Source organism: Ursus maritimus, unplaced genomic scaffold (genome assembly GCF_017311325.1).
Source record: "Ursus maritimus isolate PB19 unplaced genomic scaffold, ASM1731132v1 scaffold_13, whole genome shotgun sequence".
NCBI classification, from domain to species: domain Eukaryota; kingdom Metazoa; phylum Chordata; class Mammalia; order Carnivora; family Ursidae; genus Ursus; species Ursus maritimus.
In genome coordinates this window covers 43,135,173-43,159,284 of record NW_024423675.1, presented here as the reverse complement: position 1 = coordinate 43,159,284, position 24,112 = coordinate 43,135,173, and the positions used below count along the sequence as shown (strand labels likewise).

General features: G+C 41.6%; 1 protein-coding gene across 1 annotated transcript in view; it reads left to right on the top strand.

Annotated features, from left to right (window-relative positions):
- The window catches only part of MAP7 (microtubule associated protein 7), a 140,083-nt gene that overhangs the window by 112,171 nt on the left and 3,800 nt on the right, over positions 1-24,112 (top strand). The window contains exons 8-16 of the mRNA XM_040627838.1: positions 2,933-3,060; positions 9,025-9,140; positions 9,485-9,768; positions 11,709-11,937; positions 13,097-13,292; positions 13,473-13,574; positions 13,951-14,001; positions 14,098-14,155; positions 16,767-16,869. Coding sequence (XP_040483772.1) covers positions 2,933-3,060; positions 9,025-9,140; positions 9,485-9,768; positions 11,709-11,937; positions 13,097-13,292; positions 13,473-13,574; positions 13,951-14,001; positions 14,098-14,155; positions 16,767-16,869 — 1,267 coding nt within the window. The remainder of the gene's footprint in view (positions 1-2,932; positions 3,061-9,024; positions 9,141-9,484; positions 9,769-11,708; positions 11,938-13,096; positions 13,293-13,472; positions 13,575-13,950; positions 14,002-14,097; positions 14,156-16,766; positions 16,870-24,112) is intronic.

Here is a 24,112-nt window from a genome sequence, read left to right as displayed (position 1 = left end):
TATCTACGTAAACATCCCTTACGTCTATCTTGTCAAAAACACTGTATTCATCACTTCTCCTTTTTCCATCTGCTCTCCATGACTATTCTTCCTTGTCTTTCCATTTTACGGTTGTCTCTTGAGTTCATCTTCTATCCGGTGGCCATTGGCGAGAGGGTGATCTGCATCCAGAGCCAGGATTACAAGAGCAGATCGAAACAGCCATCCTTACCCCTGGGGTGTTTGGTGATGCAAACTCCTAGAACGAGCAAAAAGAGCCCTTGAAATTTGCAGGAGTCTCCTACCTCTCATTTGTGGCGACTGCTTTGGGTTGACTTCTCTGCACCCATTTTTTAAAATACATCTAAAATATATGTGATTATCACAGCTCAGGGTTAAAAGAGTTGATACATATAAAATGTTTAGAGTAGTACCCACATATAGTAGGCCCTCAATAAATGTTATTAATATTATTATTTTACTTTATAAGTTTTTTATTCTCTGTGCTCTACTCCAGCTACTTGCACTGCATTATTTTTTCTCTGCACCTTTTCACATGGTTCATTTAGAAGATCTTGAATAAATTAAATTAATGCCCACTTGCTACCAAGAGTGGAAGGAAGTAGAGATATTACAGAAGACTTTCTACTGGACACTCCATAGGAGAGTTTTCATGTTTAATGAAACTACTTTGGGATACCAAGAGCACTCTGGGAAAATAAAAATAGCTGTATTACTGCACTTACTCTTTTCTTCAGAAGGGCAAGATAATTCCAATAAATGATTTAAAGTTTTCAGGTTTTTCAGTAGTTGCTGTTCAGAACAACAACCACCAATTCCATGAAACAATGTCCTTTGAAAGAATTCACAGTGTGTGTTTTAGCCAGACGATGTTCCTTGAACAATTAAGTTTGAGGATTTTTGTACAAACTACACTAGATAGATTTAAGGATATTTTTTCCTTTGCTTAATATTACCTCAGCACTGTAATAAAGAATGAACCAGAGGCGTGATGAGATTGGTGTACACCCATGATCATCTCAGGAAATGTTCCCTAGATACCCCCAAAATTATTTTTCACTGGAGGAAGATGAACTCCTATTTCTGTGTTTCCTTTTTCCTGTCAGACCCTGGCCTCAAAGCAGGGCTTGTGGTCTAGTGTTTCTTGATTCTGGAGCAAGGTAAATGGCCTCTGGCTGTGCCCTGGGCAGCCTGCACCTCTCCTGGTTATTAATCCCACAGAAGTGCCCTGTGCCAGGATGTTATTCTTCAAATGCATTTGATTGGCTTGGAAGAGTGTTGCATTATTGAACTCTTCCGTGTCTGGGAAATGCAGAGGCTTTGCTATGGCTCTTGGAAAAGGTTATTTTCAAGTAGTTTCCCCTGTGATCACAAGAAGCCAAATGAGACTAGGTTAGGTTCTTTCTCCTTTCTCACAAAAAAAAGCAATCTTCCTTCACCAATAAGGTCTGAAGCAAAGTTTTATGTCAACTCCCAAGTTAAGATACACGTATTCTTTAAAGGAGGACCAAGGGGGAATGCAAAGTGTTTTAGTTTTTCCTGAAGCAATAGAGTTGTTTTCAGAGGACTGGAAAAGAGAATGCAATTTCCAGTCCATTCCCATTGCCTTGACCATTTAGCAATGACCGGAAAATACTGCAAATCGTTTAATAAGAGAGCATGTGAATAAATGAGCAGCAATCTGATCAACTTTCTGTCTGTAGATTAAACCAAAATGACAAACATTTTTTAATTCTCTAATTCCAAAATTCCTAATTTGTCTTTTGAACTTTTGAATTTTTAATTTATTAATAAATACTATTATACTTAGCTGAAGTAATGGTCTTTTTAAAAAGTTTGCTACAATGGCTATAGGTGGGTAAGGTCATCTTATAACATAATCCAATCACATAGTATTCTCCTCAGGAGTGATGTTTGTCTTCTTTTTTTGCTGGAGAACAAGATTTCGGGCTGAAATCTGAAAAGGAACCTTGGAACCTTAGTACGCACACTTTTGACACCTATGTAGTGTTATGTGAACTTCCTTAAACCCATTTTTTGTTCAGAATCACCTGATTAATGACGGAGTTCCTGTGAAGGTGAATAGTCAGAAACTGCGATTAAAAAAAAAAAAATCCCAACCTGAGTAAAACAGTAAAAGTCACAATTCAACTTTATTTTTGGCAGTTCTGACATATGTATGTTCTGTTCACCATTTGAAATGATTACATCCCATATCCCTATACCTTCTGCTGCTTGTTCTAAACCATCAGATGCCTTGGCTTTTGGGAAAACCCAGAAGCCATGCATCTGATTTGGCTTTAAATGGACAAAACATCTACAGAATTTGTTTCTGGAAATTATTAGTTACCCTTGTAACAAGTCTTAACACGTAGTATGACTTGGTTGTTTAACTTGTAAACCTGCCGTTGCTTTTTTCCACTGGCTGTTGAACTTTACCCCTGAAATAGTTGGAGTCTATCTTGCCTGCTTGCTTACTTTCTGTCCCTCCACCTTTTGTTCCAGCTTAAAGCTAAAAAGGAAAAATCTGATTATAAACAGTCCTTATACAAAAATGATCTGTCACTAATCTAGTGTTTTACCAGAACCATCAGTTCATAGGAATACAAGCCCATTGCTTTCCTTAATTATTAGGGTACATCTGTATCTTTAATCACTATTTAAATAGCCAAATAACTTAAATAGTCTAGATTTTTCACTTGGACGTGGCTTCTTTTTGGACACACTGTAAACTGATGGGACTGTGAGGAGAGTTGAATATGATGGTTCTGGACACCTTTAGGTAATAACTTCTTCTCCCTACTTTTCTCTCTATCTCTGCTTTGCTCCTTTTCCTGAACCCACTTTTGGCTTTCCTTCAACTGCTCCCCTGGCACTCTTGTGTGTAAAACAATCACCTACACCCTAGTTATCCCCATTTGTCCTCATTCAGCATCTTGCAGCCCCATCAACACCATGCCCTACAAAGCTGCACACTCTAGAAATCTGACGGATCGACCAAAATTCTTGGTAACACCGCCGGAGGGCTCCGCGCGAAGGAGGACAGTCCACTGCCCCGCGGTGAGTAGCCGTTGGGAACAGCCAGGAGAGTCTGTGCTGTTTCTTTGCAGAGTGAACACCAGCCCCAGGTGCCATGTGGATGTCAGAGTGGGAGGTGCCCACACCTGGGCAGTAGAGTCCCCACACTTCCTCTCCACTCGGGAGTTGGGCTCCCCCTAAAAATGTGAATTTGAGGATGAAAACCATCCTTCATTTCAGTTTGTGTGTGTGTGTGTGTGTGTGTGTGTGTGTGTAGCTGAAATAACATATGGGAGCCCTCGTGCGAATAAAGGCTATGCCAGCACACTTTTTCAGGTTTGCAAGTCAGAAAGCCCCAGAAGGGGGGTGTGGGCCTGAGTGGCTGCCTCTGCATTTTGTTAAACCATGTCCAGGAGCTGGCTGAACTCTAAAAGTGGTTCACCGAAAAGCAAAATAAAGAATTTTTGTCTGCTTAGCTAATCCCTGTCAAGGCCCAAATCTTACAATACAGTAACAAAGTATTTTGAAAACACTAGTGATTTGCTAGGTAACGAATTCTTGAAAGGCAATTGGGCTGTGTTATAGACTCAAATTTTGCAAGTGAAGAATATAATTTGTACTTGTAATTACTGGCAAGGTGCTGAGCTCACATGAGTTTTCACCTATAATTAATTTCATGCCGTAAATGCAATGAGGTAACTTGTGTGTCTTTAAGAATCATTTTTCCTCAAACTGTGTGTTATTTAGTATCCATTGAAAGAAGTAGATACTGTCGTGTGGTCTTCAGTCATTTTACTTCCTCTTAAAGGACTCCCCAGTCAACCAGATGGCATTGCCTCTCTCCCATGGGAATACCATGACCTGTTTAATGAAAGGCCGAACAATTTTTTTTTTTAATCTTAACTTCCCAGAATGGTTGAGATTAATAAAGTTGATGGAGACTTAAAAGGATTTTGCTTAGATGTTTGAAAATAATTTGAGGGTTGTGAGAGCTTGATGGCTTTGCCTACAAGCAGTTTTCTTCCAAGCCCCAGGCTTTCAGGAATCAGTGTTTAATTCCTGATTGAGTCAGACCTCCAGCCCTGCAGGGAGGTCTTGCCAGTGAAGCTTGGAGGTGAAACTACCTTTGATGTCTGGGTCGAGGTTCATCATTAGCACATTGGTGCTTCGGAGAGCCTAGCTGTGGATAAAAAGCAGTGGTTAGTCAGAACAGCTTTGCCCCCAAAGGTTGGGGACTTACTGGAGAGAGAGTAGCACTTAGCAAAGGAAAAGCATCTTGCTATGAATAAAAACACAACCGAACACGCCAGGAGGGAAGGATGAGAGCTGACCCTTGGCCAACAGATTAAAGAGAGGGATTTGTCATCACATGATTCAGAAGCTCCACTTTTCTCACCCATTTTAATTTTTTTTTTTTGAGGGCTTTGTCTTCCTGTATTTGATTTATTGGTCATCTTTTCACCTCTTTACCAAATATTTACATAAATACCTATTTCTGGAAGTGACTTACAAGTCTTTCATACCCCAAAGCTGCCCTGTGGCATTCAGTTGAGCCACCAGTGACCTGTGGTCATGGAGCACTTGAAAAGTGGCTAGTAGAAAAAAAAGAAAAAAAAAGAAAAAGCAGCTAGTGAGAATGACAATCAGAATTTTAAATTTAGTTTCCTTTTTAAAAATGTTTAACTATAGTAAAGAAAATGTAACAAAATTTACCACTTAACTATTTTTAAGTGTACATTTCAGTAGTGTTACATACACTCACATTGTTTGTTGTACAGGCTATCCCCAGAACATATATTAAATCTTGCAAAACTGAAACTATCCCCACTGAACAACCACTCCTCATTTCCTCCTCTCCCAGCCCCTAGCAACCCACCATTTTACTTTATTTCTTTGAATTTAACTACTTTAGACACGTCATATAAATGGAATCACACGGCATTTGTCCTTTTGCGACTGGTTTATTTCACTTTGCATAATGTCCTTAAGGTCTGTCTGTTCATGTTGTAGCATGTGACAGGATTTCCGTCCTCTTTAAGGCTAAATCCATTGTACGTATGTATGCGTGTGTAGACTCAGGAACACACACATGTACACGTATACCACATTTTGTTAATCCATTCATCTGCTGGTGGACATTTGAGTTGCTTCTGCCTCTTCAATATGAACAGCACTGTGAATCGCCCTGCTGTATACACTGTATACGTGGGTAGCAAATATCTCTTCAATATCCTGCCTTCAGTGCTATGGGGTATATACCCAGAAGTGGGATTGCTGGATTTTGTATTGATTCTATTTCTAATATTTTGAAGAACTGCCATACTGTTTTCCATAGCAAATGCACCATTTTACTTACATTTCCACCAACAGTATAGAGGGGTTCCACTTCTTCCACATCTTCACCAACATTTGTTATTTTCTGGGTGTTTGTTTGTCTTATAGTGACCATCCTAATGGTGTGAGGTGCTGTCTCACTGCGATTTTGATTTGCATTTTTCTAATGATCAGTGATGTTGAACATCTTTTTATATGTTTGTTGGCCATTCACATATCTCTTTTGGAGAAATATCTATTCAAGTCCTTTGCTCATTTTTTAATCTTATTCTTTAATTTATTTAATCTTTAATTTTAATTTTTGTGTTGAGTGTAGGATATGTCCATATTCTAGATATTACATATTCTGGATATTAATCTCTTATCAGATATATGATTTGCAAGTATTTCTCTTATTCTGTAGTTTACTTTCTTATTCTGTTGATTGTATCCTTTGATGCACAGGAGTTTTTAAGTTTGATGCAGTCCCATTTGTCTGTTTTTGCTTTTGTTGCCTGTGCTTTTGGTGTCGTATCCAAAAAAATCCTTCATTACCAGATCCAGTGTCATGAAGCTTCCCTTGTGTTTTGTAGGAATTTTATAGTTTTAAGTGTTATATTTATGTCTTTAATTCATTTCAAGTTAGTTTTTGTATATGGTGTCAGGTCCAGCTACATTCTTTGGCAGGTGGATATCCAGTTTTCCCAGCACCATTTGTTGAAGAGACTTTTTCCCCATTGAGTGGTCTTGGCACCCTTATTGAGGATCCTTTGACCATGTACATGGGGGTTTATTTCCAGTCTCTTGACTCCATTGGTCTCCATGTCTCTCTTTATGTCAGTACCACACTGTTTTGATTACTGTAGCTTTGTAATATGTTTTGAAATCAAGAAGTGGGAGACCTCCGACTTTGGTCTTTGTTTTCAAGATTGTTTTGTCTCTTCAGGGTCCCTTGAAGTTCCATACGAATTTGGGATAGATTTTTTTCTATTTCTGCAAAATATGACCTTGGATTTTGATAGAGGTTGCTTTGACTCTGTAGATCCTTTTGGGTAGTATTGACATTTTAACAATAAGTCTTTTAGTCTGTGAACACAGTGTCTTCCCGCTTGTGTACTTTTTTAGCAATGTCTTTTAGTTTTCAGTGTATAAGTCTTCTGCCTTCTTGGTTAAGTTTATTCCTAAGGATTTAGTTCTTTTTGATGCTGTTATAAATAGAAATGTTTTCATAACTTTCTTTTCAGTTTTATTTAGTTTTGATTCATTTAGGTCTAAACTCAGCCAAATGTGTCTAGTGGCTAGCTTATTGGACAGCACAGATATAGAACATTTATATCATCACAGAATGTTCTCTTGGACAGCAGGGCCTTGGAGTATCAGTCTATATTGTCTCTCTTGAACGTTATTTGTACTCTAAACCGAAGTCTAATTGTAAAACAAAAGTCTTTGTCCTGGTGGTACAATGTCCGCTGACATGTGCACCTTGCTGTGTATGTTCCACATTAACTTTGTGGGAAATGTCAATGGGAGAGAGTATTGAAGAGACCACTGGCTGTTAACACGGGGAGGGGGAGGAATGCCTGTACATGTGTGGTACCCAAGTAGGTGATGGGGTGACAAGACTAGTGAGAAAGCATCTAAAAGATCCTAAGAGGGTTAAACCACCTACCTGCCTGAGGATGTCGTCTCAAGTACTGAACATTTTTCTAAACCTCTCTTTTTGCTTGTTTCCCTACCCCTTTAAGATGATTAAAGGGAGAGCAGTTTTAGGAAAGGAAGAATTGGCTCAATGGCACTTTAACTTTTTTTTTTAATCCACAAAGAAGGATGATACAGTTCTTTTGTAGGTTCTTTCCCTCAGTGCCTGTCTTATCAAGACACAGATGATGAAATTCATCCGTTTCCTCGGCATCACAAATTACCCTTCCTGATTTATTTTCTCACCCAGATCTCTCCTTAATTCGACTTCAGCCAAATTAAAATGTTTTGAGGAAAGGGGGGAAAAAAAACTACTTGAGGTGCTTAACACCAGCTTCCCTTGGGAAGAGCCCTGGGCCTTCTGCTCTGGCACTGGTAAGCCAGAGACATCACTACCACCCAGTATAGCAGCTAAAAGGGTCCCCTGTGCTAGCTGCCACTTCTGCTACCCAAGGACAGCAGCTGCATTCTGAGGCCCCACCTCCCACCTTCTGGGACCAGAAATGGGGGCAAAGGCTGGTCATGCAGCCACAAGTGATATAGAGCTGGTATACATCTTGTAAAGCTCTTTCCTGCCCCAGTCTTTGTTTTATTTAGAAATTCCAGGAAGACACTGAGTATTATTTGATATTCATGTTCTCCCCCCACCCTAGCCCAGTCCATCAACTAGGACACTACAAAGGAAAGTGGAGAGAAGCAATTAGAAGGGACACTGAAGGGGAACAAGAGGGGGAAAGGAAGGAAGAGGGGAGTTGATGCTTGCACCAGGCAGAAAGGAGAGAAAAAGGGTACACTGCCAGCTTCTTGGCCCTGCAGCTAGGTAAAATACATAATGTTCTGTCCCTTCCTTTGGACTGTCACAGTCTGCTTTCCTGCAAGGGTCGCACAGAGTAAAGTCCTGACAGGTGCTCACACGGTCCTTCCAGCAAGTATCCAGTCCCATTCCAGGACATGGTTGGCGAGTTTTAGATACTTAGAATGAGTCTTTCTTGCTCTGTGCGTGTTGTTGTTGTTGTTGTTTCTGTCTTTTTGTCTTGGTTGACTATAAATTACCAAACACTTCTGGGTTTCCCTTTGCTCATTTTGACTTAGACAAGGTATCGCCTCTGGCGGAATTTCTAGTACGCAGTTAGAAAAGGAATGATGTTTTGACCCACTCTGCCATTTCAATTTTATCTTTAAAGAAGATTAAAGATAGCTAAAATTCTTCACCTTGAACCTGACTTTTCCTTCAAGAGCAAGAGGCCATTAGGTGAGAAGGGAATTATTTATACAGTGTCAGTATAAAGGGAAAAAATGAATTAACGTCTGATGCAGCAGACACATAAATTTATTTCTTTAAGATTTTATTTATTTGAGAGAGAGAGAGCACGAGCAGGGGGAGCGGCAGAGGGAGAAGCAGACTCCCCGCCGAGCAGGGGGAGCGGCAGAGGGAGAAGCAGACTCCCCGCCGAGCAGGGAGCTGGACACGGGGCTTGATCCCAGGACCCTGAGATCATGACCTGAGCCGAAGGCAGACGCTCAACTGACTGAACCACCCAGGTGCCCCGGAAACATAAATTAAAAAAACAAAACAAAAAAAAAAAACGCTGAGTGTGGTATGTTCTAACGTAGAAAAAAAAATGCTGAAGAGAATAGAAGTGACTTTTATTTTGGTATTTGTGTGGATTAAACAAAACAATGAGAGATTTTGCCCCAGGTGGTTATAGACACAAAGTAAGTATAGGTGCTTTCAAAGAGTATAAGTGTACTCTTCTTTAACAAGTGTAACTCCAGACATCCAGAACTTTATTCAGTGTCAGATGGTGTTAATTCAGTTGTAAGGTTCAGGTTTGAGCTAACAAGGGCTTTTTGTGGAGTAGAATGGATATAAATGACAAAGGCTGGAAATTTTCCAAAAAGTCACTCAATGGGTTACAGCTCTGCTATTGAATACTGTGAATGGGACTGTCCCTCTCATAGCAAAATCTAATTAATGTGTTTCTCCGAACTTAGGGCTATAAAAGAGAGAGGGAGAGAGAAAACCTACCGTTCTACCCCACATCTGGCATTCGGAGGGCGCTGTCTCCATCTCATCCCAAAGCAAGATCACCAGCTCCCTCCCGACTTTGGTAAGTGAAATTTAAGAGGTTGGCTGGGTTATCCCATGTTGAAGAATTTGTAGCCTCTGTTCTCTGAAAGCAAACTATTTATTCTCTCCACTCTGTTTGACATTGACTTAGGGAATAACATTTTTCCTTGTAGGAAAGGAAAAAGGAAGTGGGAATGAGTCTCTAAAGTGAATATTTCTGTGGTTGCCACATAAAAAACAAATATGCCAGCTCAGTATTTTCATTTCTTTTCCTTACTGGTGCTGGCATTCTAGGACTATGACATGGTAGAGGAGTGGGGAAAGGAAGGGTCTGGCAAGTCTGCTCTGATGGCTCCCGTTCTCTTTCCCCTGTGTGTTGCCCAGGCTTCCATCCAAATCCTTCCCTCATCTGCCTGGCACACCCAGACCAACCTCCTCCTTGCCTCCCGGATCGGGCAAAGCTGCCCCTGCTCAGGTCCGGCCCCCATCCCCTGGCAACATCCGCCCTGTCAAGAGAGAAGTCAGAGTGGAACCTGAGAGGAAAGACCCCGAGCGGGAACCCCAGAACACTGCCAATGAGCCATCACTTAAGGGCAGAACGCCTTTAGTGAAGGTGGAAGAAGCCACAGTTGAACAGGGGACACCTGCCGAGCCTGAGGCTGCTCCTGGTAAGATTCAGCTGCCTTGTGATGAAGTGTGGGTTGCTTGCTCTTCTTGGGGGACTTGGAAATTTTACTCCAAGGTTAATTTGGGGAACTTTTCCTACGTGCGAGTTTCTTACGTATAAAGAAAGAAACATCCAATCAAAAGCCTGTTGTTGGAGACACAGCGTATTAATTCAGGTATGATTTATGATTCCTTTTATTGACTGAGTCTAATTTTTCACAAAATGTGCCGTTCAGAGAACCTGCATCAGGATTGCTTATACTAGTTATCCGTTGCCGTATAACAAATCAACCTAAAACTTTGCAGCTTACAACAACAGTTATTCTATCACACAGATTCTTGGGTCAGGAGTTTAGAAGCGGCTTAGCTGGGTTGTTGGAAAATGATACACACACATGGCTGAGCTCCATTTCGTGGTACATGAACCTCTCCATAGGGTTGCTTGATCTCCTCCCAGTCTATCTGCTGGACTTGCTTCCTGGCTTTCCCCAGAGAGTGTGATCTGAGAGAGAGCCTCACGAGGAATCCACAGCTTTTATGCCGCGTCTCAGGAGTCACACAGAAGTCACAATTTCTTCATATTCTAGAATTCTTCATATTCATAGAAGCAAGTGACTACGTTCAACTCGTACACAAATGAAGGGGAGTAGTCTCGCCCTGTTAGAGTGAAGATCTTCAAACCGTTTATGGAAATAGTTCTAATTCACCACTCCTATAATGTTTCAAAGTACACAGCCCTGGCCCTATCTTAGACCTACTGAATCCGAGTATGTGGTGGATCCAGGGACTGTGAAAGACACTAAGCTCATCACTCAATTCCTGTGCAGGATTGTCAGATGAAATGTAGAATGGCCAGTTATCCTGGGCATAGGGGATTTTAAGGACCACTGGCTAACATATGGTGCTTGATGGAGGTCAGAATTCGTTTCAAAAGACCCAGTGGATCTCATCTCTGCCAGGCTAAACCACATGCTGTTTAGAAGTTTAGAATCACCTGGAACTAGGAATTCAATATTTTTTGTTGAAAATTGTCTTCATTCAAAAGTTTTCTCCTTAAGACTTAATTTGAAGATGGGGGTAGGGACAGTGTTGTTAGACAGTAGAAGGGTCCAATATTTGTTTGCATGGAAAGAGAGAGAAGAGAAAGGCCAAAAAGTATCCTGAGGGCAAAGAAAAATGCATTAATCTTGAAAGGAGGGTCTAGAATACCAGTGGTCACACCTCCCAGTGGAGTGTCTATGTGGGACCCCTGGCTACATAGAGTGGCTCTCTAGGCCATTTCCTGAATGTGGATACGGTCAGAGGACTTGTACTGCCATCTTGCATCTTGGCATCAGGAGGGACAGTGGAGGTCCAAAGGGGTAACACGAGTGCCGGCTCCTAAAGAGGCCCTTGGCTCCTCCCATCTCAGACCTAGAGACAGCTTCGGGTAGACAAAAAGGGATTTCATCTTCTTCCGGTGTCATCTTCCCAGCCTGAATCTGGGCTCATGGCAGGGATGCCGAGGATGGTCATGGAAAGGCTCTGGTCTGCTAGTAATGAATAGTCACCAAAGAGGAGGAATTTTTTTAATGTAATAAAAGGCAAATGGAAGATCTCATCTGCTTTTTGCATAGAGTATAACTTCCCACAGAACCTAACGTGAGACTCTATACTAAGTACACATTTGATATATGTTGTTAACTGATTAACTTGTATAAAAATAAGACTTGGTGACAGAGTGTCAGCTTGGTTGGATGTCTTACTTACACATGCACCTTTTTGTTATCTGTTGCTTGGTAACAAATAGAATACAGTGAAACCGTGAGAACACACAGTAATAAACATTCCCTTTTCTTTTATAATGATGAATTCTAGGCCTGGGGTGTGGGGAATGCTAGTTTTTGTTTTGTTCTTTGGGTTTTGTTTCCAATTGGTTTTCTCCTTGTACCTGTTTGTACAGCTGCTTCAGCCGCAGCCCCAGCCCCAGCATCGGCCCCCGCTCCATCGCCGATCCCAGCCCCAGCCCCAGCCTCGCCATCCACTGTGACTGCCGCCGCTTCTCCCAAGACCTCTGCAGGCACTACCGACCCAGAAGAGGCCACGAGGCTGCTAGCTGAGAAGAGGCGGCTGGCCCGAGAGCAGAGAGAGAAGGAGGAAAGGGAGAAAAGGGAGAGGGAAGAGCTGGAAAGGTAAAGCACTGACATTGCTCAATGAGCAGGGACATCCTAGGGATATCTTGGATTAAGTCTTCAGTCTGAGAGACAAGAGGTGGTAGTAGTGATGAAAGTGAATGAACTAGTTGCTTCAAAATCATGCCTCTGACCACTAAGTCATTTTCTGAAGTCACATTTTCTTACTCTAATGACAGTACAACAACATTGATGGAGAAAGGTTTAAAGAAAGAAAAAAATCTATCCATAATCTTACCAGTTTTCAGTAATTGGAAAAGTGGATTTTGGGTAATCCTTTCCAGTCTCTGAACAGTGTAGGGGTTTATATACATACATAGATATGTATACACACACACATACACACACACACACACACACACACACATACACATGCCTGTTTGCATAATTCTAACCACAGTAGAGATACAGTTTTACAGTCTGATTTTTTTTTATTGAATATATTTCTAATCTCCATACTTCCTCATTATCTTTCTAATAATTATTTTAAAGCCGCATGGTAAAACCTTGCGTTTTCTTCCAGTTAGAACTCTCAGGGAGTAGCTGGGTGAGACAGTTAAGTGCCCTATGATTGCCTGCTAGGCAGGGTGCTAGGGACTGTTGGCTTAGCTGGCCTCGTCCTGGGGCTAATAAAACCAAGGTCAAGGACAGTTTTCTTCAGACAAGCAGAACTACATCTTGGGGGAGGATCGCAGCCCCAGTGCTAGGCAGCAACCTTGGACATACCCTACACTTGATCACAGCAGGGAGCTTGCAGGGTCTGTCTTCCTCCTGCCCTATAACAGAACATTGTAACCTTTATTAATTTACAAAGATTTCCGGGGGAGGAGGGGGATAGGTGTTCAAATTCATTACTAAGATGTCCCATTATCGGATAAAACTAGTCTCAGCCTTTAAAGATAGCTAAATTGCACATCCTTGCACAAAACAAGCTCTCCTCAAAATATTAGTGGTTTGCATTTTCTTTCTGTTTACCACGAGGCAACGTGAGCCTGGGAAAATGAGGAGCAAGAATAGAGGGTGGCTTCTCATTTTGTCCCCGAACCCGTGCTGAGCGCCTGGCAGCCTCCAAACAGACTGCCCAGGCCGCAACCACAAACTCCAGCCTCTCTTCCAGGAGCGCTCCCCTGGTGTATCTCTGCTTTGTGTCTTTTTCCAGACAAAAGAGAGAGGAGCTGGCGCAGAAGGTGGCGGAGGAGCGGGCGCGGCGCGAGGAGGAATCTCGCCGGCTGGAGGCCGAGCAGGCCCGGGAGAGGGAAGAGCAGCTGCGGCGACAGGCGGAGGAGCGGGAGCGGCGCGAGCGCGAGGAGCGGGAGCGGCGCGAGCGCGAGGACCAGGAGCGCGCACAGAAGCAGGTAGGGGCCCGCCGGCCGGGGCCAGGGCCAGAGTCCGGCACAGGGGCGGGGGAGGTGTCCCCGCGCCTCGTGTGTGCGCGTGCGTGTGCGCGCTCGCATCCGGCACCTGCCCCGTGGGCCCTCGCGCCTGCGCCTCCGCGCCCTGTCGGCCGGAAGCACAGGCCCCATTCTTGTTTCCAGAAGGAAGAAGAAGCTCGCCTTCGTGAGGAAGCCGAGAGGGTTCGGCAGGAGCGAGAGAAGCATTTCCAGAGAGAAGAGCAGGAGCGCCTGGAAAGAAAAAAGGTGATTTTGTCTAAAACAGAAGCCTGCGGTGCTCATTGTTCCCATTCTTCCCCAGACTTGAAGCCCCAAGAGCAAGAGACTAGCTCACCGCTCACAGGAAGCGAATGCGTTCTGCCCACTCCAGATACACTGAAGTGACTCTCAGTGTTAATCACCCCGTCCGGAGAAATCCGTCTTCATAGTGCGGACGTCACCGCAGACAGTTCCTTCCGACCCGTGTGGCTTCGCAGAATAATGCGGATTAAGATGCAGCAGGGGGTGTTACAATTGCCCACAGTAACACACGTGTTTGCCTGACCCATCTGCTTAGTCGGGGAAATGGGCCAGGCTCTCCTTCCGCGTCTGACCCCTTTGCTCCATTCTCCCTTTCTTGTAGCGACTGGAGGAGATTATGAAAAGAACCAGGCGAACAGAAGCTACAGATAAGGTACTGAGGTGGCCCTTTTTAAACTATTCTTAATGGAGTTTTTTTCTCTACTTTCAGTTGTAACTTTAATATTTAAAAAAAAAATCTTTTTTGTAGAAAACTGTTGATCAGAGAAATGGAGATATAACCAAGGGAGCTCTCACTGGAGGAACAGGTATTTACTTCAGTGAATTCAAATAAGTTCAAATATAGGATTTTTGGATTGACTCTCTAGAGATCAAGATATTCGTTGATTGATTGCGGGGAGGGGAGGCGGGCTACTCATTGACTTACAGAAGCTTAGGTGTGTGTCGTCTAGTCCACATATTTTCCTCTTATGTAAAAGTCTTACATTTCTGGCAGATGTTTTTTCACATTTGTTTATTCTCTAGTAGTGTGCTTAGTATTTTTAATCATGTTACATTACAAATGTCTATAAATGTGGATATATATTTGTATATATCTGTATGTATACGGATACATGCCTAGAGAGAGAGACACACATAGGAATATATATACACACATGATTAGAAGACTTTTCTTTGTGTTATAAAATTAAATTTCATTTATCATTTATTGTCTACTAAAGTAGTGTGTATTTGTATTTGCTCTCAAGGACTCTAAACTTACACATTTTGATAACTTGTATTTATGGCAGTTCTCACAAAAAAATTTATACCTTTTTAACTCCTGAGTTCAGAATAGAGTTAAAATTAGAAATCAATTGAAATTTCATTAGAAAGTTGTTGATACCTATAGACTTTGGACAGAGAAAAGTAATTTCTTGGTGATTTTAGACAAAATTTGATTGAAATAAAATTTACCTTAGTGTATTAGTATCCAAATTCAATTAATATTTATTAGATGGTCTCTTTGTGTCAGGTACCTCCTGCATACATTTTCTTCTTTAATTTCTGCTGCAGCCTTATGAGGTAGAAGTGCTTTATCTTGAAGTCAGCAAGCATTTTCAGAGACTGTCACGTGCCAGACCTTGTTGCAGGTGCTGGGATTCACTGTGAGCAGTCCAGGCCAGGTCCCTTCCCCCGAGGAGTACTTCAGTAGAGTGGCAGGCCCAGCTCATACAGCTGGAGTCCAAGCTTATGATTCTTCTGTGATCCCACGTGGTCTTCATGATTGTACATACAGGTGGTTGGTAGATAGCTCATCACGCACTCTTCCTCTTTTCTCCACCTGCAACATCTATGACAAGAAAACACCAGACATACCTCCCTTTCCTTTGCCGTTTTTTTCTTGTAAGACTAAAGATGAAATGATTTATGTGAAAAAAATTTCTGTAAACTCTAGAGGTTTTCAAAAGTAATATGTTGGTATCTTGGAATTTGGTTATATTTCAACAGAGGCTATCCTAGTTTCTCTATGTCATGATTCCTTCTTAGTGAACTTTTCATATTTTTTTCAAGATGCCCTAATTATATTTGCTCGGAGAGTAACCATAATGGCTGCCTATTAACGCCATTGCATTTTTAACAGGTTGTCTCCACAAATGTTGTAATTTGTGGAGACTTTACGTAGGCACAACCCCCCATGAGTTTTCAGAATGAGCATTTTAGGATGTAAATTGCACCAAGATGGAGTTTTTTGAGGGGCTGATGCTGTAGTTAGTGCATGGCCAAATTCCTTGTTTTTTGGTTGGTTTTTCCGTCTTTTCCATTCCTGGTTGTTCCCCTATCAATTCTTCAATATTCTTTGTGCCTCAACCTGAGAATCAGCAGAAGCACGAGGGAAGGTACAACTTGTCAGTCATCATATCTGTGTTTATCAACACTCATAATAAATCTGGTTTAAGTTACTGCTGCTAAAAAGAGGCCTGAGGGATTATCTGTCTAACAAATATTCTTTTCCCCATCCCCATCCATGTGTGTTGAGGGCTGAATGGCACTGCCAGTGCTCCAAAGAGAATTCTAGGGCAGGCAGACAGGTGAGCTTACAGACCTATCAGAAATCTCCCAAGGCTGCCTATTACCAGCTTTGTGAATTTTGACCCCTTTAAAAAAGTTATTAATCACTTCTTCAATTATCAGAATCTCTGGACCTCTGGCAGCTTTACTGAATTTGTGCCAGGCTATGAAATAACACTTCCTTGGAATTATATTTCAGTTATTCTCTCAAGTCAAGCTGAAACCGTAAACTGCCACAAATTTCCCTGAAACTCTGACCTATATGAAGGTTTACAAGACTTTAAGTAACCCTTGCTTATATTTTGGACTCTGTTGTCAATATCATTGGCTTCAGCTGGACTACAGCATTGAGCATTAAATGAGAGGTGGCTTAGTAAAGAACAATTCACTGGCCTTCCATTCATGAAATCCCTATCATTCTAAGTGTGACTAGAACTAAACTGAGTTTCAAAATTATTTTTTATCACTTAAGCTAGTTCATGAGGATTTGCTCTGAATCCTTTAGAAGATACTCACTGATCAAGTCAGCTTACTGCTATCTTCATCAGTTGCTTTGGTTTCAACATTACATACTTTTTGTTCAAAGTCAATTTAGTGCAACATTGATTTCCACCCTTACATTGTGCTGGGCACTGTTCTGAGTACTTTGCATATGTTAATACATTTAATTCTCACCATAGTCTGTGAGGTGTAGGTATTCTTATTCATGAGGAAACTGAGACACAGAGAGTTGGTGGCCTGCCCAAGGTCACACAGCTGGTAAGTAAGCAGAGCCAGGACATAAATCTAGGCATTCTGGCTCCTGGGGTTTAGGTTTGATACTACAGTAGTAGTAACTGTTTGTCCCATCTTCTTTGCTGTGTCCAGTGATATCTGCACTTCCGTGTATGACAAACTCTCCAGGAAATGGAGAACCAGTGGCCAGCCCACATGCAGTTACCTCACACCAATCAACAGTGACTGTGGAGAGGTGAGTGAAACAACTGAGCCCTTTTTACTGATACACATGAGAGCAAAGCACTAATCCCACCAGAACTTCTTAGGCCTGACAGAATTTCAAAGTTTTTTTTTTTTTTTTTTTAAAGATTTTATTTCTTTATTTGGCAGAGAGAGACACAGCCAGTGAGAGAGGGAACACAGGCAGGGGGAGTGGGAGAGGAAGAAGCAGCCTCCCAGCAGAGCAGGGAGCCCGATGTGGGGCTCAATCCCAGAACCCTGGAATTATGCCCTGGGCCGAAGGCAGACGCTTAACGACTGAGCCACCCAGGCATCCCAGAATTTCAAAGTTTTAACATAAGATTTATTTTCATTTGGGTTCATTAATTTTTGGTAGAGCTAGTAATTCTGTAGTCAGAGAAAGGGAAAATATCATTTTCTTGAGTCTTTAAATATGATGGTTAGGTTTGTGTGTGCCTATTAAAGAAAATTAGAGGGAAGCATTTATTTATATATATTTAACGTGATCTGGACTATATTCACACCCTTTAATGGCATATTTTCACCATAATATTCTCATGTGTCACAGGTTTGTTCGACAGTAAAATAATTTGGATGCCAGTATTTGTTATATTGGTAGTAGGGCTTCTTATTGAAGAAACAAACAGTTGCTAACAACAGTGAAGAAAGAAGTGTGGGTTGAAAAAAGATTTCCTTTCTCTTCTTTGGTGTTTATTTTGACAGCATCATAAGAATACTCTCAAAAATAAAAAATCAGGGTAATTCTAGCCTGTGCCTAAAAATCCAGTCATAGAGAACTTTTAGAAATATTTGTAATACTGTTAAAAAATTTCAGCTATGACTTTTTTTTATTTACTTAATTCTTTCATGAGTTTTCCTGTCTCTAATGCCAGTGTTTGCTGCCATCAGAGAATTAAAGGTCCTCAAGTTAATTTTTTTCTTAATCTAAAAACACACACTGCACGTTTTAAAATATTGACAGCAATGCAAAGATAAGTCCTTCTAAGATGTGCATATATTATAAGACATCCATTGATATCTTTCTAGGACAGTAAAATCTTTTATTTTTCCCACCGTAATACCAAAGAAAAGAATTTTCCTGAGATAGAGCTTATTAGCTGTCAACCAAGCTTTCAGCCATGTTAAATAAATTTATTGTCATCATTACCTAAGATATATATTAAGTGATATTTTATGCTTTTAGTTAGTTTGATTTTCAAATAAAATATTTATCCCCAACTGCTATAATTTATGATGTTCAATTCACTGACTTCAAAAAAAGGAGACTTTCATGAAAGAATAAAAAGTATCACAGAGAGAACTCCGTTATTATAAGGACCAGGTTTATTAAGCCACTGATAATTTTATCTGATCAATAACATTAGTTTACATTAGCTGACTTTTTTCAGTGGTAAAATCATCAAGTAATTAATCATTACCTGACACATAATTTTACTATGTAAAATAAGATAGTAAAATTCTATTTCTGATCATTTATTTCACCTATTGCTTTTCTCTGTTTAAACTGCCTTCAAACCTCAAATCTCTTTTCATACAGTGGACTGTGAGGTCACTTGGCTTTTATTTGGCACTGACACAATACTTGCATACCCAGTTCAACCTCGTTCATTTGTCATCAGCCCTTGCCACATAAGCTGGTACACTATGCTCTGAAATACTAATGTATAATGAAGCATTAAGTCATGTGGTAAAGCTCAGCTTTATGATAGTCAGCCATGTAGATGATCAGACTATTCTATTGGAGTTTTTTTTTTTAATTTTTATCAGATTGAAAACATAAATTTGTAAAAGTTCATATAGACAATTGGATCCCATTTTGAGAAACATAATCCATCTCTGAATGACCCTGGCCTCTAGGGAATGCATAATGTGCTGTTAAATTTGTTCCCCATTGCATGATACACAGTTTATGCTATGTAGCTTAAAAAACCCTCCTCAATTATTTCTAAATTTATCTTCCTTGAATTTATCCACGCCAGTCTTGAAACAGTGTGTACCTCCACTTAGCATCATCTCTTTAGTAACAAAAAGAAGTGCTTTTTCTTTTTCTTACAACTGCCTATTTGCAGTTTCAAAGTTAGGACCCGTGGTTGTCAGAAACTAGGTTTTAGGGAATAAATCCTTTCTCACAATTTCCATACCTTTTGTAATTTTATAGATTTTGTTTCTATTCTCTTTTTGCTTTCATCTTGCAAAGCGAGTATTCCTTCTGTGCTTAGTCTGTCAGTCAGGGTTCAGTCAGGGAAGAGAAACCAGGCAAATTAATTTGAATAGGAAAGTTTAACATCGAGAATAATTAACCATTACTAGCCACTAACAACAGGTGGCTAGTAAGAAGTAAAGAGAACTCAAGAATACAGGATTAGCAGGTCTAAGGAGCATCCACATCCCTGAGCCATACCCAACCAAAGTGCTCTTCCCCAGGCTTCCATCCACACCTTGTTGGATAGGGTCTGGCTGTGACCCACTGGATGGTGGAGAGGTTCTTTTATGAAAGAAACTTGGTGGAACTTGCCAGATATCTATCCTCTACAATGCTTAGGAAAGCTGTTCGCTGGGAGGTGTCTCAGTAGAGATAGAGGCACTCTATCTACCACAAGTTGGCCCTGGAGAGGTGCTGGGGGCAGCCCCTCCTGTGGCAGGGGCTGGGTGCCGAGGCAACCTCACGCACAGCAGGAGCCAGACACTGGGACTGCCATGAGGGTGTGCTGCAGGAGCCCGCGGAGCAAGCACAACCAGACCAGGAAGCAGAATCTTCCTTGTGCAGTGTCTCTCCAGCAGCCTTAAATGACGAAGCTTAAAGATTGTGCCAGCGGGCAAAGGGAAATTATCTGAAGGGCCTACATCCGGTTTCAGAGCAAGATTGAAGGATGAATTTGTAGTTGAGAGGCCAAAAAAAAGAAACAACCTCCAACCCGGACAGGTTTACCTTACCTTTAAAAAGGTTCCTTCTCTAGCACTTTGTCATTTTAGTCCTATTTTCTAAAGATTCTTCAGCATGAGCATGGGGTTGAGGAAGAAGAGCTTTAAGAACCAAAAGTCGCAGGCTGGATTCCTAGTTTTATCTCTGAGAAATTCAGCGACTCTGTGATTAACCTACTTAAGTAAGATTTAGTTTTGTCGTCTGGACATGAAGAGGTCTTTACTCCAAGGTACCGGAGGGTCCAATGAAATATGTCTGTGAAGGAGCTCTGAAAACTGTGTTGTACTAGGCAAACGTTAGATGTTATTTATCTTTATCCTTGTACAGTGTCCAGAAGACAAAGCACGCTGGTGTAGCTGCAGTGTAATGTTGTAGGAAAGTGCTTTTATGTTGTATCTGATATCGCGTCTTCTCCTGCCCTGCATTTTTTGACCTTTTCTTTAACCATGAAAACATAAGGAATCCCTGTCACGTGGATCCGGTTTCCATTGATTGCAGGGTCTCTTACATCCGTAGTCACTGATAGCTCTTCATCTTCTGACGCTGGTTCGGCTTACAGTGGTTCTCTAAACCCACTGCCCTTCACATTGCTTATATTTTAATGATTTTTTCCTGTTATCCTCAAGGACTTTCATTTTCCAGATTAATCATTATCTGGATACTTCCATTTTTCCTCCTACATGTCTTCCAGGTTATTATAACAGTGCTGTTAGCACGGAGCCCTGAGGCTATCTGCCACCCATACTCTCCACCTGGAGAAAGACCTGCCCATACTAACCTTTCATACCCTTCCCTAGCACAGCTTCCTGTTCACATTCCCTTTGCTTCAGTGGGGACTCACATTTTTAACCAGTTTCACTTCTGGAACCCTGTTAAAGATTTTTAAAGTTACAAATAAATGGCATCCGTGGATGTTCTCTTTTACCCCCAGTTTCAGGTCAACCTTGAAATCACCAAGTCATCGTTTTTCACCTCAGTGTGTTACGGTTAATGAAGCATTCCATAATCCTCAATCAGTTCACATGTTCATTGAATACCCTACTGCTCACCCACAGTAGAGCATAGATCCCTCCAGCCTGCTCACTGGGAGTTAAGTCACTGATTGGAGATCCCCAGGGTCCCTTCTGAAGAACGTGAGATGGGTGATCCCCTGTGGAAATCCACCACAGCGAATGCTGTAAGCACATAGCAGGGTTTGTTTTCGCTAGAAAATACCACTCCAAAGAATGAATACTTTTAGTTCAGAATCGGAGAAGTGGGCTTTTCCTAATGCCTCAGCTACCTAATACATTGGTTTACCTTCTCTTCAAGAAAAATAAATGAGTGCTGTGAACTGGGTGACATTCTCCCCCCACCCACCCCTGGGGATATGTCAGCAAACTGCCTGGCAACACCCCAGGGTGATAGCGTCCTCCTAGTATTTTCTAGCAGCGAGCACTAGCAGCAGTTCCTGGTGCAGAGAAACCCCACCGCAGGAACACCCTGAACCTGACTTCAGCCTTGTCGGGCCTGAGTGACCTTTCTGGCCCCTGTGGTTTCTAGTGTTCTCAGCCTTCAGTGTGCAATGCTTTTAAAGCCTGAAAGCAATTGTCCTTGCCCAACAGGCTCCCCACTGACAGTAGGTAGACTGAAGAGGGTTGAAGTTACCAAAAGTCTCACCAGCTTTTACAGGTGCAAAGGTATATATGAGCCTGGGCAGGATGATTTCTTACTCTGGCAACCATTTTGGGTTCTTGAGAACGAGTATTTGTAGAGTGGGGAGCCCATAGAATGGAGGAAAGTGTTTATCTGTGGATAAAAAACTTGCTTTGAAATGAAACAGGGAGGGGCGCCTGGGTGGCACAGCGGTTAAGCGTCTGCCTTCGGCTCAGGGCGTGATCCCGGCGTTATGGGATCGAGCCCCACATCAGGCTCCTCCACTATGAGCCTGCTTCTTCCTCTCCAACTCCCCCTGCTTGTGTTCCCTCTCTCGCTGGCTGTCTCTATCTCTGTCGAATAAATAAATAAAAACTTTAAAAAAAAAAAAAAAGAAAATGAAACGGGAAACAGATGAATGTGTGAGTACAAGTGTGTATGGGGTGTGGAGGAGGGAAGACATTATTTTAAGTTTCTCAGGTCATTCTGATATATTCCTCCACCACATTATTTTAAGTTTCTCAGGTCATTCTGATATATTCTAGAACATTCTGTTCTAGAAGCTAAAAACTTCTCATGGGCTACTTTCCTACCCTGCTAATACCCAGAAGACATTTCATGCCTGTTCTTAGCCCCAGGCTAAGATCCCTCACTGTTAAGGGATATGTAGTAATTCTAGTTTTTGATCTAGTGGTTTTCCTTCAAATCTTAGAAGTTTATCATTGTTTTTAGTTTGCCTTAAAGGAGAAATAACATTCCCAAGCCCCTACCATTCAAACAAAAAGAGATGTATCACTTTTAATTTTAAAGTTACTTGCAAAAAAAAATAAAATTTAAATAACAGTAAAGGTACTTGCTATACCATCAAGAAAGAATAAAGTCCTGGCTATAGTAAGCCGTATGGACTGTCGCATTCCCACCATGGCCCCAGCTCCTTTCCCAGGCAGATTTTATTTGATTTTTCATTTTATTTTTTAAGTAATCTCTACACTCAACGTGGGGCTCGAACTCATGATCCTGAGCTCAAGAGTCGCATGCTCTTCCCACTGAGCCAGCCAGGTGTTCCCCTAGGTGGATGTTAGCAAGCCAGGTACACAGTTTTCAAGACACTTGCATCCAGCTTCAGCCGCCTGAGTATAGCCAAAGAAAAGGACTTCAAAAGCTGATGATCTTACTCTGAGAGGACACACAGACGCATATTCCCTAATCCCAGTTCAGTTTCAGTTTTATAGTTTCTGCTGGTCACAGTGTCTTCTGAACATTTAATAATTGGCCATCCAAAGCATACAGCACAATTATCCCTCTAATTGCTAACAAGTAAGAATGGGTGGAGAGGTCAGGTAGGAGTGGGAGGAGAAAATGAAGTCAACTGTTGACTCAAGTCTGGGTCGGTATAGCCATTAAAACTTGTTAGCACATGCAAGCCTGGAAGGTGATGGCAGTTGAGATGGCCGAGGAACGGTGCTTGGAGATGCATTCCTATTCTTTACCTTCTGCCAAAACTTCTACTGAAAATCACTTGGGGATGAGAACCAAAACCATTTCCCTGGTTGCAGAAGGCCCATCGGGGTTGGGAAGGAACCAGGAGGATGGGGGACACCTGGGTGGCTCAGTCGGTTAAGCGCCTGCCTTCTGCTCCAACCCCTTATCGGGCTCCCTGCTTTCAGCCGGGAGTCTGCTTCTCCCTCTACCCCTCTCCACTGCTCGTGATCTCTCTCTCTCTCTCTCTCTCTCTCTCTCAAATAAAATCTTTAAAAAAAAAAAAGAGGATGGGTGGGTAGCTGGTTCAAGCACTTAGAACAGTGGGTGTCAGGCGTGCTCACACATGTGCTCCTGCATCGCTACTGTGATGCCAGGCTTCCTTGGTGAAATAGCAAAAAACAACCATCATGCTGAGTCTGTATGCTGTTTTTATGTTATTTTTCACAGACTTTTACAAATAATACTTTCAAGGTACTCTGCAATACCTTGTGAGATGCTTAGGACAGATTTTTTTTTTCTAGAAGAAAAGTTTAAAGATTTTATTTATTTGTTTGACAGAGAGAGAGAGAGCAGAAGCAGGCAGAGTGTCAGGCAGAGGGAGAGGAGAAGCAGGCTCCCCGCTGAGCAGAGAGAGCCTGACAGTGGGGCTCAATCCCAGGACCCTGGGATCATGACCTGAGCTGAAGGCAGACGCTTAACTGACTGAGCCACCCAGGCACCCAAGAAAAGTTTTAATTAACAAAAATATACCAAAATATCTAAATCAGAAATGCTTTGGAATGTGTTCCAAAAATCATTATTTCTTGCGAATTAGGTAAACTATTTTCTCAACAGCGTAAAAAAGCAGATTCCACAAAATAAAAAGCAATGGAAAAATTGGATGTACATTAGCTTTATGTTACCATTTGGGAAGAAGACTGAAAAAGATAAATTTATTTGCTAAAGTTCAAGCAGTTGGCATTCTACTACAGACCTGATTTTTCTAATCTCTAGCCTCTTTCATAGACCTTCCTATAAACATTCAATTGATGATCAGTATGTATTAGGAGTTAAGACCTTCACAGTTTTTGTTTCATATGGTTAGTCTTTTCCGTTTGAAAATTTTAACTCTGGAATTCTGTCAAATAGGGTTTTTTTTGATACATGAGCTGAGCACTGAGCAAAATATGAAGTTTGCAAATACATGTTTACTGCT